Source organism: Eubalaena glacialis, chromosome 5 (assembly GCF_028564815.1).
Source record: "Eubalaena glacialis isolate mEubGla1 chromosome 5, mEubGla1.1.hap2.+ XY, whole genome shotgun sequence".
Classification (NCBI taxonomy): Eukaryota; Metazoa; Chordata; class Mammalia; order Artiodactyla; family Balaenidae; genus Eubalaena; species Eubalaena glacialis.
In genome coordinates this window covers 73,798,263-73,820,834 of record NC_083720.1, presented here as the reverse complement: position 1 = coordinate 73,820,834, position 22,572 = coordinate 73,798,263, and the positions used below count along the sequence as shown (strand labels likewise).

Below are 22,572 nucleotides of genomic sequence, written 5' to 3'. Positions count from 1 at the left end.
AGGAAATGAAACTTGGAATGGAAGTGTGCGTGTGTGTGTGTGTGTGTGTGTGTGTGAGAGAGAGAGAGAGACAGACATTGTGTAATAAGGTAAAGTTCAAGAAAATTTGATTCTCACCATCTGTGTATAATAGTGAAATTCATTCCATTAACCAAAAAGCACTCTCTTCATGAATTCTAGGTGTTATTAGAAAATTTCAGCATATACTATGTAATAATAATTTTAGGTAAAACATCTATTTTCAAATTATTATTCAAGAACAAATGACAACAAAATACAGGTGTACACTAATGAAAAGTGACGGCATTAAACTAAGAAGTTTGGTGGGTTATTTCAACATGATACGTAGAAGGAAAAATATCTTTCCAAATAAATAATGCTTACCCCTTTAATGGGCAGATCTTTAAGAAAAAAATTCACATGGAAACCTTAAATAGAGTGTATTGAATATAAGCTATTGGAGCAATTAAGGAATGATTATACTATATTATTTATAAAGTACTATCCTGTGAAGACTCAAAGAGTTTGTGCTTTCCCTGCATAACTGTCTCCACACCAGTGTTCCCTTAGTACACTTTGTGTTTTCCTGCCATGTTTCTGTGCCTTCGATATCTTCTAAGTCCTTTTCCCTGAGACACCGTCTATCTTAGCTTGGCCTGCTATAACAAAATACTGTCACCAGGGGTGCTTATCAACAATAAAATGTATTTATCACAGTTCTGGAGGCCAGGAAGTCCAAGATCAAGGTGCCAGCCATTCGTTGTCCGGTGAGGGCTCTCTTCCTGGGAGCTCTTCTTGCTGTGTTCTCACGTGGTGGAAAAAGAACAAGCCAGCTCTCCGTCCTCTTCTTATAAGGGTCCTAACCCCATTCATGAGGGTTCTACCCTCATGACCTCACCTCCCAAAGGCCCCTACCTCTAACACCATCCCATTGGGAGTTAGGGTTGCAACATATGAATTTTGAGGGGACAGAAACTTTTGGTCCATAGCACTATTGCTACCCCATCTTTGTCAAAGCCCACCGTATGTTGTTTCCTCCAAAGAGACTAGTCTTCATTGCCTCAACCAGATGTGATCTTTCCCGTCTTTGAGTACCAGTAGTTCTCTGTATATCACTTATATTTACCTTACATGTACCATACTCTATATTATCGTCATTTGTACATTAGCCTAACCCCATTATTAGTTTGCACACTAATTGTAGTTATTAATTTATCCCAGAGCACCCAGCCCAGAAGCTGGTCAAAATCCTTCATTTTATACATGAATTTTACGGATGAGGTCTGAGGTCAGGGGCTCTGGATTTCACTTACTTTTCATAATTTGGAAGGAAAATTCTATTTTTATCCATGAAAAAGAGATAAGGAACTACTGTAGAACTAAGTAGTAACCTTAGGTCTAAGTACGGAAAGAAGTTCATCTTTATTCCTAAAGCTGTGAGACTATTAGTGCTTACTTTCAAACTGATTGAACTAATGTCCATGCAAATTAAAACATCTCTGGTGTTCGGCTCACTTAAACCAGTCAGGTGGCCATCGCTGTTTTTGTTCAGCAGCCTCCTGATTGGTCAGGACCTGTTCTTGATTCACGGGAGCCCCACAGGACCAGTGGGTTAACCATTTTGAATTACCTCCCGTTCTTATATCCACGATTCACTGGATATAAGGTTCAAGCATAATGAAAGAAATGACATTTCAAATAAGAGAGAATTTATAGTAATAACACGAAGTTATACTTATGTAGAATTAGAATATGTATGAGAGAAGGTATTATATAAGGATATATTTCTAAGTAAACACCTAAATCCTAGTAGGAGAAAAAAGATCTCCATGATGTTTCTAAGTGGCAATAGGTGATACATTTTAATTTCAAAATATTTTAACGTTGGAAATATTTTTAAAAATCAATTTTATATGATCAGAGTCCAAAAATTCCAACACTTAAACTGTGTAAATGAAGACTGCCTAGTAAAATAGATGTAGGTCGGTGGCAATAGTCATTTATTCTGTGTTGGTAAAATTCTCTTTAATGTTTTTCAAGTCCATAAAAAACATAATTGTTTTACAGGATACAAGCTCAGTATTAAAGGAGGAACAAGTTCTTACAGCCTTTGAAGATGAAGGGTCGTATATTATTCAAGAACAGCAGGATTCTCTCGTGTGTCAAGGGATTCTTGATTTAGAGGAAACTGACATGCCAGAGCCTTCGGCTCCTGAGAGCTACCCCGGGTCAGTCTGTGAAGAGGATGTCACCTTAGCTCTGAAAGAACTGGATGAACGATGTGAAGAAGAGGAAGCGGATTTCTCTGGGCTGTCTAGGTGAGAATACAGTATCACAGACACAATAATGAGGTGATATTTTCTCTCCTATCCCCTCCCAAAGATGACCCTCTGTTCTAGTAAACGGACTTTCATTCCTGTGTATGTTTCCAAGGTGAAATGAGTTACCTCATTTTTACGATGGGTTTATTTTCTATTATTGACATTCACGTAAAGAAAAACAAGTAGGCCATTCTCAGAACATAGCGAGTAGCATTCTGCATTTAGAAGTACACCAAATACCTATTTCGGCAAAATGCCAAATGGCCGAGTGTTAAAATCCATATTGGGCCATGGCCAGAACCAAGTATCAGAATCATGGAATGAACTCTGTGATACCAGAACAAATCTGAAATAGGTTCCAAAAATTATTTTATAGTTTTATTATCAACGGTCATATTTTTAAAGTTTGACTTATATAATGGGCAAAAGTGACCATTTCTTACTATTGTCAGATGTTACAGTGCTCCTTTTAAATGTTTGTGCACCATAGCTTCAAAATTATCACAAAGTGATAGTTGAATTCTCCAATAGGACTTTTTTTCACTCATGGGCTGACAAAATTGAATAATCAATTATTACATAAAGTTCTTAAAAGAAAGTTTGGTGGCTGTTATGTAACTTAAACACCAAACAATTCTATAATGATGAGACTTATGATACAATCTACATCTACTATTCTGCTTTTTAAAATAATTTTATATTTGTGGCTCAAAATAATGTTCTTTTTAAGCACATCTAATTTAATGCACTCTCTATCAGTGTATTTCTATTCAACAGTTCGAAGCTCCTTGATAATTATTTTATATAAAAATTAATAGTTAGTAATCAAGTATATCAGAGCTTTACTCCTACAATAAAAGCTTTTCATTTATATTAATACTTCAGGTGATAATTGAGTTTTAACATATATCACACATGAGGAGATTTTTCACTCTCAGCGTATCCGGAATGCCTACCTACACTTGAAAGTGCACATTCAGATGTTAACAACAAATCTTGGTGACACACCTTGTTCATATTACTGACTTGGATATGACAGTAGCCTATGCAATCACTCACTCATTGATCATACACAAGTTAAGGGACACCAGAAATGATGCAGGGGTAGATACTCAGCTGTCTGGCTTTCTAAAAGGCTGCAGCCAAAGAGCTGACTTTGGTCAAGCACTGAAGTTGAAATAGAATTAAACATCCTTACTAAATATAGGGGTATATCTACTCAAGCTTACAGGATACATTTTGTTCAAATCAATCACCACAGTGACATTTTAAAAATTAAACTTTTGAGATATAATTTTTCACTTCAAATGTCTGCTTCATTTTGATCTTTTCCCCCCCAGTCTTCTCAGATCCCTCTCTTCCATATGAATCACTCCGTAATTTCTATAAAGCCTTGTGGAGCTACCCTGTAATGTGAAATACACAATATTAAGACCCAGAGTCACACATTTCTTTATAGGATGCCCAACCCAAATACATCTCCATCTTTTCCCATTGTCTCATTTTTGTATGTATTATCTGACTGTGGGGATTATAAATTTCTCAAAGAAAATGGCCAGGCCTTATGTTTCTTTGAGTCAGATCTGTTACTGCCATACTGCTAGGCATATGGTATATGTCATGGCTTTAACACTGGGTTTGGTCCCATTTGAAGTCCTGGCTTCAAATTCTGGCTCTGTCATTTCCTACCCAGTAGCCTAGGCACATCATTTAACTTCGCTGAACTTTTTGTTTCCTCACTGGTAAAAAATCAAGATAATAATAGTACTTAACTGTCCTAGAGTTGCTGTGAAGATTGAATGAAAACAATCTGTATAAAGCACCTAATATATAGCCCTTGTCATAAAAGTACATGACAAAAACTAAAAATATTATCATTGTCAATCTGGGCCTGTTCAAATAAAAAGCCTCCAAAATTGACCATTTAAAATGAAAGCATTCTAATCTGTATTATTCATAGAAGTTACAGAAATTATTCCATAGCCCTGGCCTATGCTAGGACTTGAGCTGTTGTAAGCTGGTCATGTGAAATTAGATTTCTAATTCCAAAGATGCTAAGAAAGAACAAGATGCTAGAAAGAACAGGATGAGTAAGAAAATCTGCTTGTTTGTGCTTTCTCACAAAGTTTAGGTGGTTGCACATTATCTAAATCAATGTGTATATACGAGTAAAAAATAATCTGTTAGATGACAAACTATTTTAAGTAATTGAGTGTATTATTTTGTGATAGTATTATGATGATGATATCTGTATTAACAGTCAAGATGAAGAAGAGCAAGATGGTTTTCCAGAAGCACAGACATCACCCCTGCCATCACCATTTCTCTCTGCCATCATAGCCGCTTTTCAGCCAGTAGCGTACGATGATGAAGAAGAAGCCTGGCGCTGTCACGTCAATCAGATGCTGTCTGACACCGATGGGTCCTGTGCAGTGTTTACTTTTCACGTGTTTTCTAGGCTGTTTCAGGTCAGTGAGGTTTAGGGTTTCTGAATTCATATTATAGTTACCTGATAAAGTTACGGGGTTTTGGCTAAAATCAGTATCTCAAATTTTAATATTCCCACTGATTCCCTTTAAAAATTTTTATTTTCCTAAGATAGTGATATTTAAATTTACACTTTGACATTGTAGCACTGCTGGGACATTATACAGTGACTAGTACCGATATCGCCCCTAAGGCAATTAGAGTAAAACTTCAGAACAACATCTGATAAGTTTTCTGCAGTATGCTAGGCACTTTCAGGGACACCAAAGAAATATAAAGCATGGTTCCTGCCTTCAAGGAGCTTACGTCAGTATCATAAGACAACTTACCATAAAGTGTTAAATTCACTGGCATTTTCATCACTCTGTGGGGACCTTAAAAATTTTAGCCAGGGTTGCTTCCAGCCCTAAAAATAATATGAGCTGACATTTATTGAGCACTCAGTACATGCTAGGCACTAGGCTAAATGTTCTACATTAAGTAATTCTTACAATAGACCTATGTAACGTAGATGTGTTTTTAGCATTCTGTAGCTAGGGAAACCAAGGCAGAGAGAAATGCCACCATTTAAGTCATTATTTTCCAAACTACCTGCCACCTTTTCCTCCCTACCTCAGCAACTTTGCGCATCTTAGAAAACCCAGCTCGGTACATATTCTCTCTGAGGTTTCCCCAACCAACCACTCCAACCTTCGGGCTCTCCCTCCTGGAAGTTCTTTAGCGCTTATTAACTGGAGCATTTATTTATTTAATTCTGTAGTTTTGCATTGCTACTCGGTTTTCTATTTATATTCTTTTCGTGCCAGAGATATAAATTTCTTGATGCCGAAGACTGTGGCTTATGCTTTATTTTTTCTAATTAATCATAATGACAACTAATGGTGCTACACATATACATGTAGGTACACGTTAAGTATTTGTACAGTAATTACACTGTTGATTACACTAATTCATTGAGTGCTCACTATGGGTCAGGCACTGTCTGATTGTTTTATATGAATGAATATTCTTGAGTTTTGAGAAGATATTACCCTTGATGTATTTTGATGACTTAAAGTCAGAAGGCAGCTCATAGCCAAGGAGAGTACACTACTTTTACTGAAAGTTTCTTTCAGGTAGAACTTAACTTTAGAAGAGCTAATTCTTCACACATGTGAGGACTTTATCTCCAACAACGTATATAGCATGTATTCCTTCCGTCTTTCCTAATGAAAAAAACCTCAGGAATGGGGAGATGAATGGCCTGTATCAATAGTTTCTTTTTTCAGGAATACTGTTCTGTAAATACTGTTTTGATCATTTTTAGAAATTACCATGTTTCCTAAAGAAGTGCCTAAAAACAAGGACTTACAGATCAGTTTTAAGAGTTCTATATATCACTACAATAATAGTTTTAAAATAAAAGGTTGCTCTAATTATAAATTATGCTTTTTTACTTAAACATGAAAAAAGGCTTTCAGGGCTTCCCTGGTGGCGCAGTGGTTGAGAATCTGCCTGCCAATGCAGGGGATGCGGGTTCGAGCCCTGGTCTGGGAGGATCCCACATGCCGCGGAGCAACTGGGCCCGTGAGCCACAACTGCTGAGCCTGCGCGTCTGGAGCCTGTGCTCCGCAACAAGAGAGGCCGCGACAGTGAGAGGCCCGCGCACCGCGATGAAGAGTGGCCCCCCCACTTGCCACAACTAGAGAAAGCCCTCCCACAGAAACGAAGACCCAACACAGCCAAAAATAAATTAATTAATTAATTTAAAAAAAAATGCAACTGCGCGGGGGGAAAAAAAAATCCCTTGGCAAGTTTGCTAAAAAAAAAAAAAAAAAAGGCTTTCATATGAAATACTAACATTTTTCTTATGTTTTCTCCATAGTCAATTCAAAGAAAGTTTGGAGACATAACTAATGAGGCAGTCAGCTTTCTTGGTGAGAGTCTGCAACGCATTGGTACCAAATTTAAAAGTTCACTGGAAGTGATGATGATGTGTTCAGAATGCCCGACAGTCTTTGTGGATGCTGAAACAGTAAGTTTTAACATGAGGGCTTATTATAAAAACTAAATTGAAATGGCATCATTCAGTAAATGGTCTTTTTTTAAGGTAATTCAGAATTTTGAAGTCTGAAGTTTCATATTTTCAACTTGATTATAAATATCTAGCAGAATATAATTCCCGTGTATCATATGCAGTGGCTTGTGACTATTTCTGATTCTGGCCTCTCCCTGCCCTCACCCTCCACAGAGTCCTAGATGGGGAAGCTGAAAGAATCATGCTGTAGAGATGTATACTTTTCCTGATTCCTGAGTAAAAGTGGGTAGGAGAGGGCTAGACCTCCCCCCATGAAGAACCCAGAACTCCCTAGTCTTCCCCACTTGTGTCCAAGTACGCCTGTAGATTATGTGTTAAGGTTTTTAAAGAATTAAGGTTTAAAAAGCTTCAAGGGTGTTACCTTTAAGGTATATCCTGGACTGACATGCCATTTTTGCCTCAGCCCATTTTTGAAGGCAGTTGAAGGCATGCTTATCCTTCTGACATCCCTGAAATTGCACTGCACTTCTCCTCTGTTTCAGTGAAAGGTCAGTCCTTAGCATGGGACAGCGTACAGTTAGGGAGGCCGGCTTAAGCTGGCCTGAAAACCAAAGTTTTTGGTCTCAGGATTGTGATCAGAAACGGTGACCTGGATCAATGTGTTTCTGCTTTGACAGCTGATGTCCTGTGATTTGCTAGAAACACTCAAGTTCAGTGTTTTGGAATTGCAAGAGCACCTGGATACATACAGTGCCAAACGAGAAGCAGCTGAGCAGGTCAGTCTGTTTTTACCGTGTAAAATAACGTAGTTGCTTGTGACACTAGAAGCGCTAACCTGGCATAATAGCTGAGATGGAAAACAGAACCTATTAACACTTGCCTCAGGGTTATACTGAGAATGTTGGGGCCTTGGAGCTCTCCGTCCAGTAAATTCCTATCTTTAGCTTTTAGAAATTGGCCCTCTAAGAGCCTAAGAGCACAATGGAAAATGAGCTTTATAAAACGCTTCTGTGTTGAGACTATAATAGCTGCTGTCAACATTGCAAGGGGGGGGTATAAAAGCAGTATTTCCCTGAGAAAGGCACAGTGATGTTGTGGTCCAGAAAAATCTGCAACCTGTGACAGAGTGGTGATCTTTTTCCTGTGATGTGTATGTGTACGTGGGCAAGCAAAGGGAGAAATAAGCACGCAGTATATTATAGATACTACCTGCAAAGAAATGTTTAACTCCAGTCTGGCACTGCAAAACACAGTCGCTCTATTCCCTGAGAGTAAATCCAGTATATTTTCAATTGGCAGGGGCAGAAAAACTTAAAGGAAAAAAAGGTTCTCCTTTTCACACAAACTGCATACAGTAGGCATTTTTTCCCCTAGAATAGGAGATGAGTCTTCCATTAATAAGTACTAAATATCTATCACATGTAAAGGCCTATGAAAAATGAAGTGTTAAACCTGGTTCTTATTCCCTAAATATTCTAGATAGGAATATAAAGCACAAATGCAGTGCATGAATAACTAGTAACAAATGTTTAAATTATAGCTATAAATAAAAGTACTGGCAATGAAAGAGACTTCCCCAAATCATACAGGTCTAACAGAGAATGGATGCAAACCAAATCTATGATTTCCAAGGAGAGGTCACTTTTGGCTGATAGGAAGACTTCATGGAATAGAGATGCAACCTTAGTCCTTGACAGATGTTAATTTTAGATTGGGGGATTAATCTCAGGAAAAGAATATGGTATAAGAAAATACTTATTAAGGGGGTAGTGATCTTATATCTGGACTGAAATAGTAATGACAGATTGGAGAAGAGGAGAGTTTTCAGTAGCAGGAAAGTATCGGGCAAGATCTGGTTATGTTACAAATAATGTTGCTGTGTACCATCTTATACATGTCTTTTACGTATATATGTTCACATACCTGTTGGATATCTATCTAGGAGTGGAACTGCTGGGTCACAGGGTATACATCTGTTCAACTTTAGTAGATTCTGCCAAGCAGTTTTCTAAGAGAGGTTACATCAATTTACAATCCTGTCAGAAGTGTGTACAGGAGTTACCATGCCCTAATACCTTTGCCACCACTTGGTATTGCCAACTTTTAACATTTTGTCATTTTTGGTGGATGTGAGGTAGTATTTCATGATATTATTTTGCATCTGTCTGATGACTGTTTGAGCACCTTTTTTTACAGATATCTTCATTTAGCTATTTTGTGAATTGTGCCTAAAGTATCTTGCCCAAATTTGTAAATGGGTTATTTGTGGTTTTCTTATTGATTTGTAGTTCTTCTTCATTCTAAACACAAGCCTTTTACTGGATGTATGAATTACAAATTTTTTCCCCCTCTGTGGCTAGCATTTCCACTATCTCAATAGCATTTTTTTGATCAACAGAAGTTTTTCATTTTACTTAGGTCCAAGTAATCCATCTTTTCCATTATGGTTAGTGCTTTTGTGTCTTCAGAAATCTCTGTCTATCCTAGAAGGTTGATTGCTGTGATAATAGTCCCCATGAATCATGCTCTTCTGTGTCCACGCTTCTTTGCAATATGACTTTGCTGTTCCTCCCATCAAGAGATGGAATCTATTTTCCCACCTCTTAAGTCTGGGATGGCCTTGTGACTTGCTCTGACCAACCAAATTAAGAAGTGATGCTGTGCAACCTCTGAGACTAGCACTTAAGAGGTCTTTTGCAGCTTCTGCTTTTGCCATCATGCCTGTCAGAGTGTAAATTGGAACAAACTCTGGAAAACTATTTGACCTCCAGCCTTCTGGAGGATGAGAGGCCATGTGGAGGAGAGTGGAGGCATCCAGCTGACTGCCAGCATGCCAGGCACTTGAGGAAGGCCAGCTTGGAACTTTCAGCCCCAGTCAAGCCATCAGATGACTGTAGACTCATGAGTGACCCTAGGCAAGACCAGAAGAAACTCCCAGCCAACACAAAGATTTATCTTGTTGTTTTAAGAAGCCATTAAGTTTTAGGGGTGGTTGGTTATACAGCAATAGATACCACTTACAACAGGAGAACATCAAATACCTACAAATTAAGTCTATTTAAAGATGTGCTAAACCTCCACACAGAAAATTTCAATTACTGAGAGAAATAAAGGCCTCCCGAATAAATGGAAGGCTATACCATGTTTATGAATCAAAAAACTCAACAGTGTAAAGTCATTTTTCCCCAAAATGATCTATAGATTGAATGCAATCTCATTCAAAATTTCAGAAAATATATTAATGGAAATTGACAGGCTGATTACAGTCTTGAACACAGGTCAGGAAACTATAGCCCTCAGGTCATATCTGGCTCCCTGCCTGTTTTTGTAAATAAACTTTTTTGGAACATAGCCATCCCATTTGTTTACCTATTGTCTATGGCTATTTTGCACTGTGACACAGAATAGTTGCAACAGAAAATCTGTGGTTTGCAACACCTAAAATATTTACTGTCTGCCCTTGACAGAAAACGTCTTCCAAATCTTGTCCAAAAAGAGCAACAACAAGGTCTAAACAACAGAGTTAGACCTACATCCAGTAAGACCTATTAAAAATCTCAAAAGAGTGTAGTGCTGGCATAAAAATAGACAAATAGACCAATAGAACATAACAGACCCACACATATATAATCATATAATTTACAGCAAAGGCGCTATGGCAACGCAGTGGGAAAAGAATGTTCTTTTCAATAAATTGTGCCGAATCAATTAAAATATTTGTATGGGAGAGAAAAATGAATTTGATTCCTTCCTAAGCTACCATCTCACCATTTCTTATCCCATCTATTCTGTTACTTTTTCCTTCCTTTCTTAACTTCTTTTCTATCAACCACTTTTCATTATTCAGTTTTTCCCCTCTAATAGTTTTTTAGTTATACATTCTTTTATTATTCCTTGAGTCTTCTAAGGATCACAGGTGAAAGCCTGGGGTATTTATCAGGACCCTGCTCTCTTGGCAGGAATTGAACAATTTTTATCTCATCTCCCCAGCACCATGAGACCAAAAAGTCTCTGCTTACCTTTTCATCCTCCCAGATGCTATTACTTGCTTTCTCAGCCTCTCCTCCTGCACATGACAAACATAGGAACAAGTGCCCCAAGAGCAAACTGCACCCAGACTGGTAGGCTCCCTTCTCTGCAGTAATCTTTTCTCCAGGATCTTGGCCCTCAGTACCTCACTACCTGTGATAGCCCTGTTTTCCCAGCCCAGTGAACTATGAGCCACTACTTTTTGTTCAGCTTCTGAGCCCATGGACATCAATGAGCAAGTCCCCTGGGGTAATGCTGGAATCAATGTACAGCTCCCTTCAGTACTTTTCTCTAACTCCCTAAATCCTCCTGGCTGGTGGTATTCAGCTTCCATGGTTGTCCTTGGAGGACTGGCCTTATACAAGCTACCCCATCATACCCAGAAGCCAAACCTCTCCAGTTAAATTTTAACCTTTATTTGAGCCTTGAGTAAAAAAAATCCATCTTGGGGGAAAAAAAAAAAAAAATCCGTCATGACAGGAAGACTGTTACATGTGAGTTGGAGAGTATTCTGTACACAAACCGTCTACTGTATCTTGTATACACTGACTGGGAAGGTGTGGACCTGTACTTTTTCAGGCCATTGTGCAGCCACGGGACAATAGGGTTGGGGCTTTTCTTGTAACAGAATAAAAATCAGAAATAATTACGTTGAATAGTGCCCCCCAAATGCCATATCATAGGCATACAGTATAAAAAATTATATTTAGTAAGAACAAGCCATTAACTAAGCAATTGAAATTATTTTTTTCAAATTTATCAGTATACTTGGACAAACTGGGCCGGACTTGTAATGATGATGAAGTGTATAGGCATTTTAACATTTTGAGTGAATAAAGATTAAGGTACAGATTCCATGATAGATGTCAAGTGAATTTTGCTCGTATAAAGAAATCTGCTAGATAGCTTTTGACAATGACTGCCAGCAGCTGTATCTTACTAGGAAAGCCTAACATGTTTTTCTTCTGAGATGCTGTCAAGTAAAGAGCCTAAGGGCCCGTGCAGGCTGAGGAACCAGGATAAAAGGGACATAAGGTCAAAGAGATTGTTTTGAAACAACCGAGACATCTAATTTTCATTCTTTGCATGTAGACCATTAACAGCTACAATTGAGAATTTCAAATGTCTACTACTGAAATATTTTCAAAGAGTAAACAATGTAGCTAGTAGTTTTTCTCAAAGTCCTAATGACTTCATATATATATATATATTAGTTTTATTATATTTAATCTATCACACAAAAAGAACTAGGAAGTCAAAAGAACTGGTAATATTAATGATATCAAACCGTCGAAACCTAGGAGCTTAACTTGCAGGCTCTAAGCTTTCACTTTAGCTTGGAAATTCTATGACTCCAGTGTTTTTTCCCCACTAAACCACAGTGCTATTATTTTCTTTTTATCTGACCGAGGAAAAGGTACCTTAAATAAATATCCATCTTTAGGACTAGCCCCTGGAAAAGGAAAATCCACATTTGGCTTCTGTATTCAATATTCATTGGAGATAACGTTTGTCATTTATTGCTGTCCAAAAAGGAAGAAAAAATAAAAAGAAACAAAAACAAGATTTAAAATGTATTTTAGTTTCTGTTTCACTAATTAAAAGTGACACAAGTCTTCTGAGAATTACACTTCCGATAAGCAAACGGACCTGGTTAATTCTAAGTTGCCTTTATTCAATTGACAGGAGGGGAAGCCCATCTTTCATTTCCCCATCTTACATCAGACAAAGGTCAGGTATAGGTTGTGAAGATTTCCAATAAAATCTACAAAATGAATATTCTTTACTGAAATGGAGCGCCACAAGGCCCTGGAATAGAAGACAGCTGATTGTGTTTCCATTAGTAAACCGTCCCCAGCGTGTGCATGTAGCCACATACACAGTATCCTCTGCTTGGGTTTGTTGCATACAAATGATTCGGCTCAAATGGAGATGAAAGTCTATGTCTACAACCAGTCCTAGAAATTCAAGTTCACTTTTTAAGACTGTTGTTTTATTTATTTTTTTTAATATATTTACTTATTCATTTAGTATTTTTGGCTGTGTTGGATCTTTGTTGCTGCACACAGGCTTTTCTCTAGTTGCGGCCAGCAGGCTTCTCATTGCAGTGGCTTCTCTTGTTGCGGAGCACGGGGTCTAGGCGCACGGGCTACAGTAGTTGTGGCACCCGGGCTCAGTAGTTGTGGCTCGCGGGCTCTAGAGCGCAGGCTCAGTAGTTGTGGCACACGGGCTTAGTTGCTCCGCAGCATGTGGGATCTTCCTGGACCAGGGCCTGAACCCGTGTCCCCTGCATTGGCAGGCGGATTCTTAACCATTGCACCATCAGGGGAGTCCAAGATTGTTGTTTTATATGAGCAGGCCATTACAGTACCAATTTCATTATGCATTGTGCAATTACTGTATTAAAATTTACTGTTATTTATTTCTCCAGTGGTTAGACAATTGTAAGAGGACATTTGGTGCCAAAGAAGACATGTATAGGATAAACACAGATGCACAAGTAAGTTTCTTATTCTTGGTTTTGCTATATTTCTGTATCAGGTAAAATAATATGTATGCTCAAATGTCCTTGATATTCCTAGAAATAAAGAATATTTGTAACATTTTTCATTTTTGTTATCAGAACAATCTTCGTAAAAGTTAGGTTCAATGGAATATTGGCTTAGTAATGAAAAATTCACTTTAATAAAAATGAACGGCCAGCTTATGACTGAAGCTTAATAACATTCCACAGATAAGCTCGATGAATATCTGGACAGTCCAGGTTGACTTTTAGTTGCATCTGCCTCTTTAAACATTTTTTCATTCTGCATTAGTACTCTACAGATAAACAGTCTGGTCAGGATAACAAACCTGACTAATGTTATATACATTCATACTAGCCCTTCCGAAGCTGAAATTCTGATTGGATAAATTATGGTGTTTGCTAGTATAAAATTCAGTGAAAATAAGAGTCATATATTTGCTTAGAGAAAAGTGCACATATGTAACACATACATTAAATGAGGATAAAATTAAGACCTACAAATCATTCTAATAGAAGTATAACTTCATATGGGGAACATGTATTAATCAGTTAACACCCTTTGCATTTGACATGAGAATTCTAACCTTTTACAACATCAGATTGTTATAGATTTCTAGTCACTGTAAAAGTTATTGTACTATTGTAATAAAAATGTGAAGTTTTACAAAACTGAAATGTTGAGACAATAACAGTATACTCTCAATAAATGTAAACTATTTGCCAGGCACTGTGCTGAGCATTTCACATGCATGAGCTCTGTCCTTACAGCTCTGTCTAGTAGATGCTGTAATGAGCCCCATTACACAGATGAGGATACATAATAAGCAATTAATAAATATTTAAAAATAAATGAGGAAAAGTATATGCAAATTAAAATTGAGGCTCAGAGAAGCTAATTTATCTAAAATCAGTAAGTAAATAGATTAAGATTCAAACCTTGGAAGGCTGACTCCAAATCCTGCTCTGTCATAAAGAAATTGTCAAATAATCTGTGTAAAGAAAGAAACGAGGCAAGATAAGGAATTAACCCCAGACTAGAATTAGATCCTTTGGTTCTAATTCTGTCTTTGCCACTATGGCTTAAGGAAGTAACAAACTGCTTTTCTCACATATAAATCAGGTGGTTAGACTAAGTGATTTCTTATACCCCTTCTACCTTGAAGAAAATGAGTTCCATCTCCAGGAGTCTATGTCCAATTAATATAGCTTGAGGTTTTCTACTAGTGAAAACTGAAAACTCTGTACGTTGAAGACTTTCATTGGTATCTTAGGTCTCCTTTCACATTCAGCTCCTTGAGAGGGGGGTCCCTTTTTGCACAACATTATGTATTGTCTTTTGCTGTATACCAGTATAGTCTTTTGCATAATAAGCAATCAATAAATATTAAAAATAAATGAAGACTGTATATGCAAATTTCAGTACACTAAAAAGCAATATTTTTAAATGTACAGTGTTAACATATTTAGCGTGATTTCTAGTAATTCAGAGCTATGAAATTAATAATGTCTGTGTTATTTCCTACAGTTGTGGTGATCGTAAACTTTATCAGTGATTTCTTTTCCATTACATCCCAAAGTAGATGCTCTGGATAATACGTGTGTAGAGTCAGTTTTTATTTATGCTAATGGAAGTGAAAAAAAATATTTAAAAGATCAAATTGTTGTTAGTTTCCATATAAAACTGTATGAAGTTAAAACCTCAGAAATTTAGATATGCTAATATGTTTGATATTGGATTGTGCTCAACTAATATTCACAGGATGACCATCTACATAATTTATGGTAAGCAGTACGGAGCTGAAGTTCACCTTTGCTTAGCAAATCCCTTCTAAATTGATAGGAATAAATGTTATATAAACAGTGCTTCAGAGGAAACTATTTAGAAAAGCAGATTTCAAAAAGGACTTTTAGAAGCAGTATTTACATTATGGCGATTGCTGTTTTAATTAGAAATCATTCTTCTCCATTAATGAGACTAGGTCTAAGTTGCTGTAGATATTTTAATGTAATAATTTTTAAATATTCCATAAACTGGATGTTTCACTGTGTATTTTACGTTATCTCGTTTGATTCAAACCTAGTTGGGTTGAATTTCTGAGGTTTACTAAATTACATTTGCAATGCAATTTAAAACACACAACTGCTCTCAATATTTTACCTTCCGATTCAGCACTAATTATGGCAACTTAGGACTTAGACAGCAAACGGTAGGCAACCCAGAATGAGCCACGCCAGAGAGAATCTTCTCATGGGCAAATACACGTTACATAAAATTATAAACCAGTTCTTTTCTGAGAAGAGCAAATCATTTCATATTTTCTAATCAGAAGTTTTCCACTTTACTAACAGAAATTTATTACATTTGGCTTTTTTTTTCTTTGGAAAGGCTATAAAAACCCAGATAGAAGACCACTTTCAGTAGCCAACTTTCCCAATATCCCACTAGTTTTATTCTTTGTAGCTTTTGCACAAGAAATAAACTATAGCCTAAATGTAATTTAGCTGTTATTTGGCAAAGAGTGAAAAACACCCTGGATTGTTACAGTAAATGTCTAAAAAAGTTTTATTCTGGAAATAGCATCATAAATTTTTCTTTTGGGTGTAATTTTAAATGTTCTTCAGTTTGCCTGGGACATCTGTGACCCTAGTTAAAATGATTTGTTACACTAATTCTTGGTCTTTTTCTTCCTTTGTATTTTTTGTGACCCGATCACCTTCTTGCTTAGCAAATGGAAATTCTAGCAGTAAGTGACCTGTCTTAATTTATAGACTACTTATCCATGTCAGACAAACTGGTTTTCATTTGCCATTTGTGATCTAGCAATGTTTTGTCATGGACTGCTTTAAGAGTAGTGTGTGCTTCAGTTTTGCATAGCCCTAATCCATGAAATGTTTCAGTCCTACAAAGACAATGAGGTTTTATAATTAATCTGTACAACTAGCGGCTGCCTTTTTACACATCTCTAACATGTCTCCTTTTATATTTCTTAATTTTAAAAATCCAAGTGCATTTGTTAATTTCATTGTCTTGTTTCAGTGAGATTACAAATTTGCTTTTTTTAAAAAAAGGAACTCATTTTAAAGACAAACTATTCTTACTTTTTAGGTGAGAGGTTATCCAGAGTTTTACTTTCTGCTTTATCAAGCACTTGTTGATAAATGCAGTGAGATTTACATCTCAGTGTGGCAAGAGTATATGCACTTGTAAATTCTTTTCGTTATGAAGTTAGTTTTAAGTTCTAGTGAATTCTTTTTAAAGCATTCTGTTCATTGCCTGCTGAAAAATTCTGTTTGTCTAATGTGAAAATGTGCTTCACACTAAAAATGAATTATGTAACCAATAATCTTTAAATTTTTATTTTAATCCCAGTCTTCAGAGCATCTTTCATCTGTCTTTCATCAACTTCATACCATATTAACTTGCTTACTGCAGAAAAATAAAGCTCAGAACAAATTTTAACAATTATTTACTTATAAATTTTTATTTGAAATATGTTGTCTAGTCAAATATGGAAATTAACACCTAAATTTAACACAGTGTTATTTATTTCTAGGAATTGGAGCTCTGCCGAAGGTTATACAAATTGCATTTTCAATTGCTGCTTCTGTTCCAAGCCTACTGTAAACTAATCAATCAAGTAAACACAATAAAAAATGAAGCAGAGGTAAATATTCAGTTGTACTAGGCATTAGTAACTGATCCTAGGAAATTAAAATACATACATACATATTTCCTTGCAGGAGCGCTGAAGTGAAAAGTCGCTTATAGTGAATCTTCCCCCGCCCCACCCCCCGCAGTTAAGTATTATTGGTTTTTGAAATGATGTGCTATTTCAGGACCTGTTAGTGAATCTGACAGCAGATATCCAGCGATCTTAAAAGATCCGAGACCTTAAAGGTCGCAGTAGCAGCAACAGATCATCTGTAATCAAAAATGAAGTAAAGCACGTCAATTCAATAAAGACAAAATTGTATTATGACACCCCCTAACATCTTGTCCACATAGTATTTCTATAGTTCAAGTAATGCACACAAGAATAAACATGTCAAGAGCACTGCGAATGTTAGAAATCGTGTCATGAATAGATTCAAAAGTAGGGACTTTAGTCTTTTTTCCCCCTTGTCAACCGCTGGTGCCAAAACTATCACCGAGGAAATCACTTTGCTTTCTAAAATGGTTAAATTTATTTAAAAAAATAAACACGTACTGGTTTATATAAAATACCCTGGGTAAGTAACCCTTTAAAATATAAAGACTTCTCATTACTGTCAAAATTTTTTTTCATGATCATCCCATAATTCCAGGCCTACTGTTACCAAAAAAAAATAACATAAATGTATTTTTACTGTCCAAGATGAAGTATATATCACATGTTAAAACCAATATAAACATTGGTTGCAACCGATTATTTTAACTTATTACAATGTAACAGTTATTACACTTAAGACAACCTGTTTTATCAAGAGTATTTAAAGACTACTATTTGGCAGCTGAAATTATTTATTCCAACTGAATCGAGAACTTGAAATATTAACTGCCCATAAGGACTAAGTTTAACAGTTGAAAATAATCTTTAAGAGAAAATACTACCACCATTAGATGTATCTTCACAGCCAAGTAAATGCTCTCGTTGTTACTGAACATACAATTTGATCCTTTTAAGGTATATTTATTTCTTTTAGGTCTTCAACATGTCAGAGGAACTTGCCCAGTTGGAAAGTATCCTCAAAGAAGCCGAGTCCGCCTCAGAAAATGAAGAAATTGACATTTCCAAAGCTGCACAAACTACTATAGAAACTGCCATTCATACTTTAATTGAAACTTTGAAAAATAAGGAATTTATATCAGCTGTAGCACAAGTCAAAGCTTTCAGGTAAATTGTGAAGGGATTTATAGGAGATGCCTTTATACCTAACTGGAAGTTTATAAAGATTGGGTTTGGTTTTCAGTTTGATGTTTCAATATTATATCTTTGTGAAAGGAAAACATGACCTTATTTTGTACAGTTACCAATGAAATGACACCAATTTTAGATTTTGCTCATTCTGTGATACTTTCAGTAATGTTTGCTCAAATATTAAAACAGTCCTTAGTGATTCAAAAGGAAATTATTTTTATAGGTATTAACTTAAAAGTAGTTATCTTTAATAATTACTTTGAGTCTCAGGACTTAAAAATACTGTGTGTTTTCAGATCTCTCTGGCCCAACGATATCTTTGGCAGTTGTGAAGATGACCCTGTCCAGACACTGTTACACATCTATTTCCATCACCAGACCCTGGGCCAGACGGGAAGCTTTGCAGTCATAGGCTCTGACCTGGACATGTCAGAAGCCAACTACAAATTGATGGAACTTAATCTGGAAATAAGAGAGTCTCTACGCATGGTGCAATCATACCAACTCCTAGCACAGGCCAAACCAATTGGAAATTTGGTGAGCACTGGATTCTGAGAAACTTCAGGCATTTAGGAAGAGACTAAACTGAAGGCGATTAAGAATATTAACAAGCACCTTCTATGGACCCTTGCAGTTCACTGTCAAACTTTACCAGGGTAAAAAAGTAAGAACGTCAGAATCAGATCTGAAGGGAAAAAAAACGAATCGTTTAACAGCTGCCAATACCTCCCACAATAACTATGAAGAAAGAATTTTTTTAATTACTTTACCTACGTGAAAAGAAAAGGGCTAAAAGTGATGCATACAAATATATTACTTTCTGGAGAAAGAAAAGAATTCTAAGAATGTCTGCAATAATGGCCTCTAATACTGAGACATTGGAAAGCAGGTGAAATGAGGCTGAAATCGAGGCTGGTTCATTTTAGCTGAAGACCTGCAGAGATGCTTGGATTTCTCGTAGTCACAAGCATAATCGACAACTGATACTTAATCATCTACATGAAGAACATACAGTCGGATAGATATACACAGAAAGACTTCTTTGCAAAAACCATTGATTTTTTTTTTTTTCCCAACATGTGGGATAAGGGCGTGGGTGTTTTGGTTTTTGGTCTGTATAAGGAATTGTGTGTGTGTGCGAGCTGAGATGTGTGAATATGTGATTGATAGTCATATTTTCAAGGTATGGATGTTTGGTGATAACGTCTCAGAGCATGCCTAAAAGAGCACTGCAAGATTATTTTTGAAAAAATTTTATTTTATTAGATCTAACTCTTCATAGTGTGTAAATGTTAGAACATTTTAATAATATTTTAAAACTGGGCTTTCCCAGTATTTCAAAAAGAAATAATATATCTGTTAACGTTATTGGAATGCTGCTCAGTTCTCTGATCAGTGCTTATGTTACGATTGTTGATAACTAACCAAAGTAGATGCCTGCAGAGACTTTAATATGTAAAATAAAGATGTATGCTGCCCGTCAGCTCTTCTCATTAGAAAAGTTAACTTATTTTACTCCATAATTATTATAGAAACTGTATAGATTAAAACCAGTATTTTCTTGTACATTTGTGCAATGCACTGTTATACAAGAAGAGGTGTACAAAGCTAAAGAAAAAATTGTGGTCATTGATGGTAAAATATATGACTTGCAGGCCTGAAGTCTGCAGAATTCAAGGAGAGAGATGCAAATGCATTTTTATATGTTTATTCAGGACTCACATGTTTCAACCCTAAAGGAACCTGGGGCTATGGGGGAAGATGAAAGGAAGCCTGAAGACTGACTACCAAAACATGCAATATACTTACTCGCTGTCCAAGCCTGTAGCATAACATGAACTGGATTCTCTGTCCTTTTTTTAAATAGCGTTTTGTAAAAGAAATGAATGTAGTCCCACAATTCCTCTGATTTGAAAGGAACACCTTGTATTTTTTATATGCATCTCTTATCCACTGTGACTTTTCTTTTAAACTGGGCTCTGGGATTCCAGAGTTTAGAATGTAGAAATGAAATGCTTGGCTTTGCCTTTTCTTGGTGGTGCAGACCCTGCCAGAAATGTAATTATGCTCAAGTGCATTAACTGAGGGCCCTGTGCACGCCGCTGGACTGCTGACTAGAGTTATGTTACCTGTAAAATTCTGTAACTGGTCACAGCACATTCATAATCACTGTATTTTTTGACCCTGATAAAAACAATTATTTTGATGGTGTTCTGGTACTGTAAATGGTGTCCTTTAAATTATTTAATAACTTCTGGGTGCGGGGCAGGAAGAGAGGGGTGGGTGTCTGGAGACACCACACTTTACAGCCTATCTTACCATCCCCTATTTTTCTCACCCTCCTTATATCCTTTTTGTTAAAATAAAAAGCATTGTAGCTGTTGGTTTGTGTTGTATTTTAAGAAAGGATGAATGATTAGAGTGTGCATAATTAAGGAACTTTTCAAATGTTGCCTTCATTGTTCTTAAAAATAATTTTCCTTCAAAAGGGGAGAATAGATTCAGTTCAATTGACTAATTACCCAAACCAAACCTTCCAAACAGTTGAAATTTCCTTTTCCTATTTATATGTAACTAAGTCTATTAATAATGTAATAAAGATTAACACATATGCAGAAAGCAAGATGCAGATGTAAAGTCATTAGGATTGTCCTTTTGCAAATCAGATTTCCTTAAAACCTATAATTTTTGGCTCCTTGTCCTCTGGGTCCAAAGTTTGCATTTATTAACAAAATATATCAAATGCTTAATTTATTAAACACCTTATTTAGTTCCAATCAGAGCCCAGTCTTTGTTCATACAAACATTTTCCTTTGCCCACTAAATTTATCATCTGTAAACAGTAAGTTTGTGAAATCACACAAGATAAGAGATCTGGGTACTTCCCTGGTGGTCCAGTGACTAAGACTCCGCGCTCCCAATGCAGACGGCCCGGGGTTTGATCCCTGGTCAGGGAACTAGATCCCACATGCGCAACTAAGAGTTCGCATGCCACAACTAAAAAGATCCCGAGTGCCGCAACTAAGACCTGGTGCAGCCAAATAAATAAAAAAATATTTTAAAAACCTAAAAAAAAAAAGATATCTGGTGGTTTCTCCAAAGAAGAAAAATCCAAAGGATTTTTACACAATTTAGAAAGTATTTTCTACTTTTAGTGATACAAGATGGAGTGTGTGGTACACCCCACAATCTACCTTAAATTTAGGAAATCGTCGGACATTCTCTTGGAACAGACTCACCAGAGCCAGAGTGAGTGCACCTCCTTTTGGTCTATGAGAACTGCCCATCCACCAGCATAACCTACACTAGAGGAAATAAGAATCAATGTGATGATAATAATTGTACTTCATGGCATTCTTATTTTTAAATTTTCAAAGTAATCCACTGTCACTTTAGCAAATGTAAGAAATATGAACAAAACTAGAATCACTTCTCTTGACACCCAGAGAGAACAGTATTCTGGGATATTTCCTTCTAGCCTCTCCATCTCTCACTCAAAGAAAAATCCATTTTATAGATTTCCAATTATACATACAGTTTGACAGTGCCTTATTGCTAGAATGTTGTTATCACCATAACTCTTAGGAATCATGAGTTTTTATACCACTTTGTTCAATGTCTGAATAGCCACTAACTCGAAGTGACACATATTTTGATCCTTGCTTTCCTCAGCTGTAAAATAGGGTTAGCTGCTCTATTAGGAAAATTAATGGCAAACAATATTAAGCTTAAAGAATGATTAATAGGCATTCTAATAGCTGTATTAATAACCATTGAATTTGTCCTAGGACTCACTGAAGGTATATTTCTATTGTTCCTCATTCATTCAGCAAATGCTTAGAGTGAATATTATGTACCCCTTGCACGTCATGTGAGTCAGATCGGTTTCCTATCTCTGTACCTACCCTCAACCACATCAGGAGTTAATAGTGTTAGTACAAAACACATCACCTTCACCCACACCTAGAGTTCTCATCCTTCATTTCTCTTTGGTCCCACCACCATTTTATCTGATCTTTGCAAGACTCCTTACAGGTTTACAGGCATCCACTGTACTGCCGGAGTGATTATTTTTTTTAAAAGGTGAATCTGTCACCATGCCCCACCACAGCTTTAAAACCTTTCAGTGGATTCTTACTGATGACATGAAAACCAGTCATCCTGAGCAAGGTCCAAAGAGTCCTCCCAGCCTGGGCCTATCAGTTGCACCTGCCATCATCCCCATCCCTGCCCCTGTGACCTCCTGGCTTTCTCTACCACTGGGCCTTTGCACACATTAGCTTAGTCTGGAAA

General features: G+C 36.7%; 1 protein-coding gene across 3 annotated transcripts in view; it reads left to right on the top strand.

Moving 5' to 3' along the window:
• FRYL (FRY like transcription coactivator) overlaps positions 1 to 20,662 on the top strand; it is a 242,080-nt gene extending 221,418 nt beyond the window's left edge. For 2 of the 3 annotated variants that reach the window (XM_061192247.1, XM_061192245.1), the window contains 9 exons: positions 2,068 to 2,318; positions 4,582 to 4,789; positions 6,673 to 6,822; positions 7,503 to 7,601; positions 13,286 to 13,354; positions 16,108 to 16,125; positions 16,936 to 17,046; positions 18,065 to 18,255; positions 18,576 to 20,662. In XM_061192247.1, coding sequence (XP_061048230.1) covers positions 2,068 to 2,318; positions 4,582 to 4,789; positions 6,673 to 6,822; positions 7,503 to 7,601; positions 13,286 to 13,354; positions 16,108 to 16,125; positions 16,936 to 17,046; positions 18,065 to 18,255; positions 18,576 to 18,834 — 1,356 coding nt within the window. In that variant the 3' untranslated portion in view covers positions 18,835 to 20,662. The remainder of the gene's footprint in view (positions 1 to 2,067; positions 2,319 to 4,581; positions 4,790 to 6,672; positions 6,823 to 7,502; positions 7,602 to 13,285; positions 13,355 to 16,107; positions 16,126 to 16,935; positions 17,047 to 18,064; positions 18,256 to 18,575) is intronic. The other variant, XM_061192246.1, reaches the window with a different exon arrangement.
• Positions 20,663 to 22,572: the final 1,910 nt, after the last annotated feature.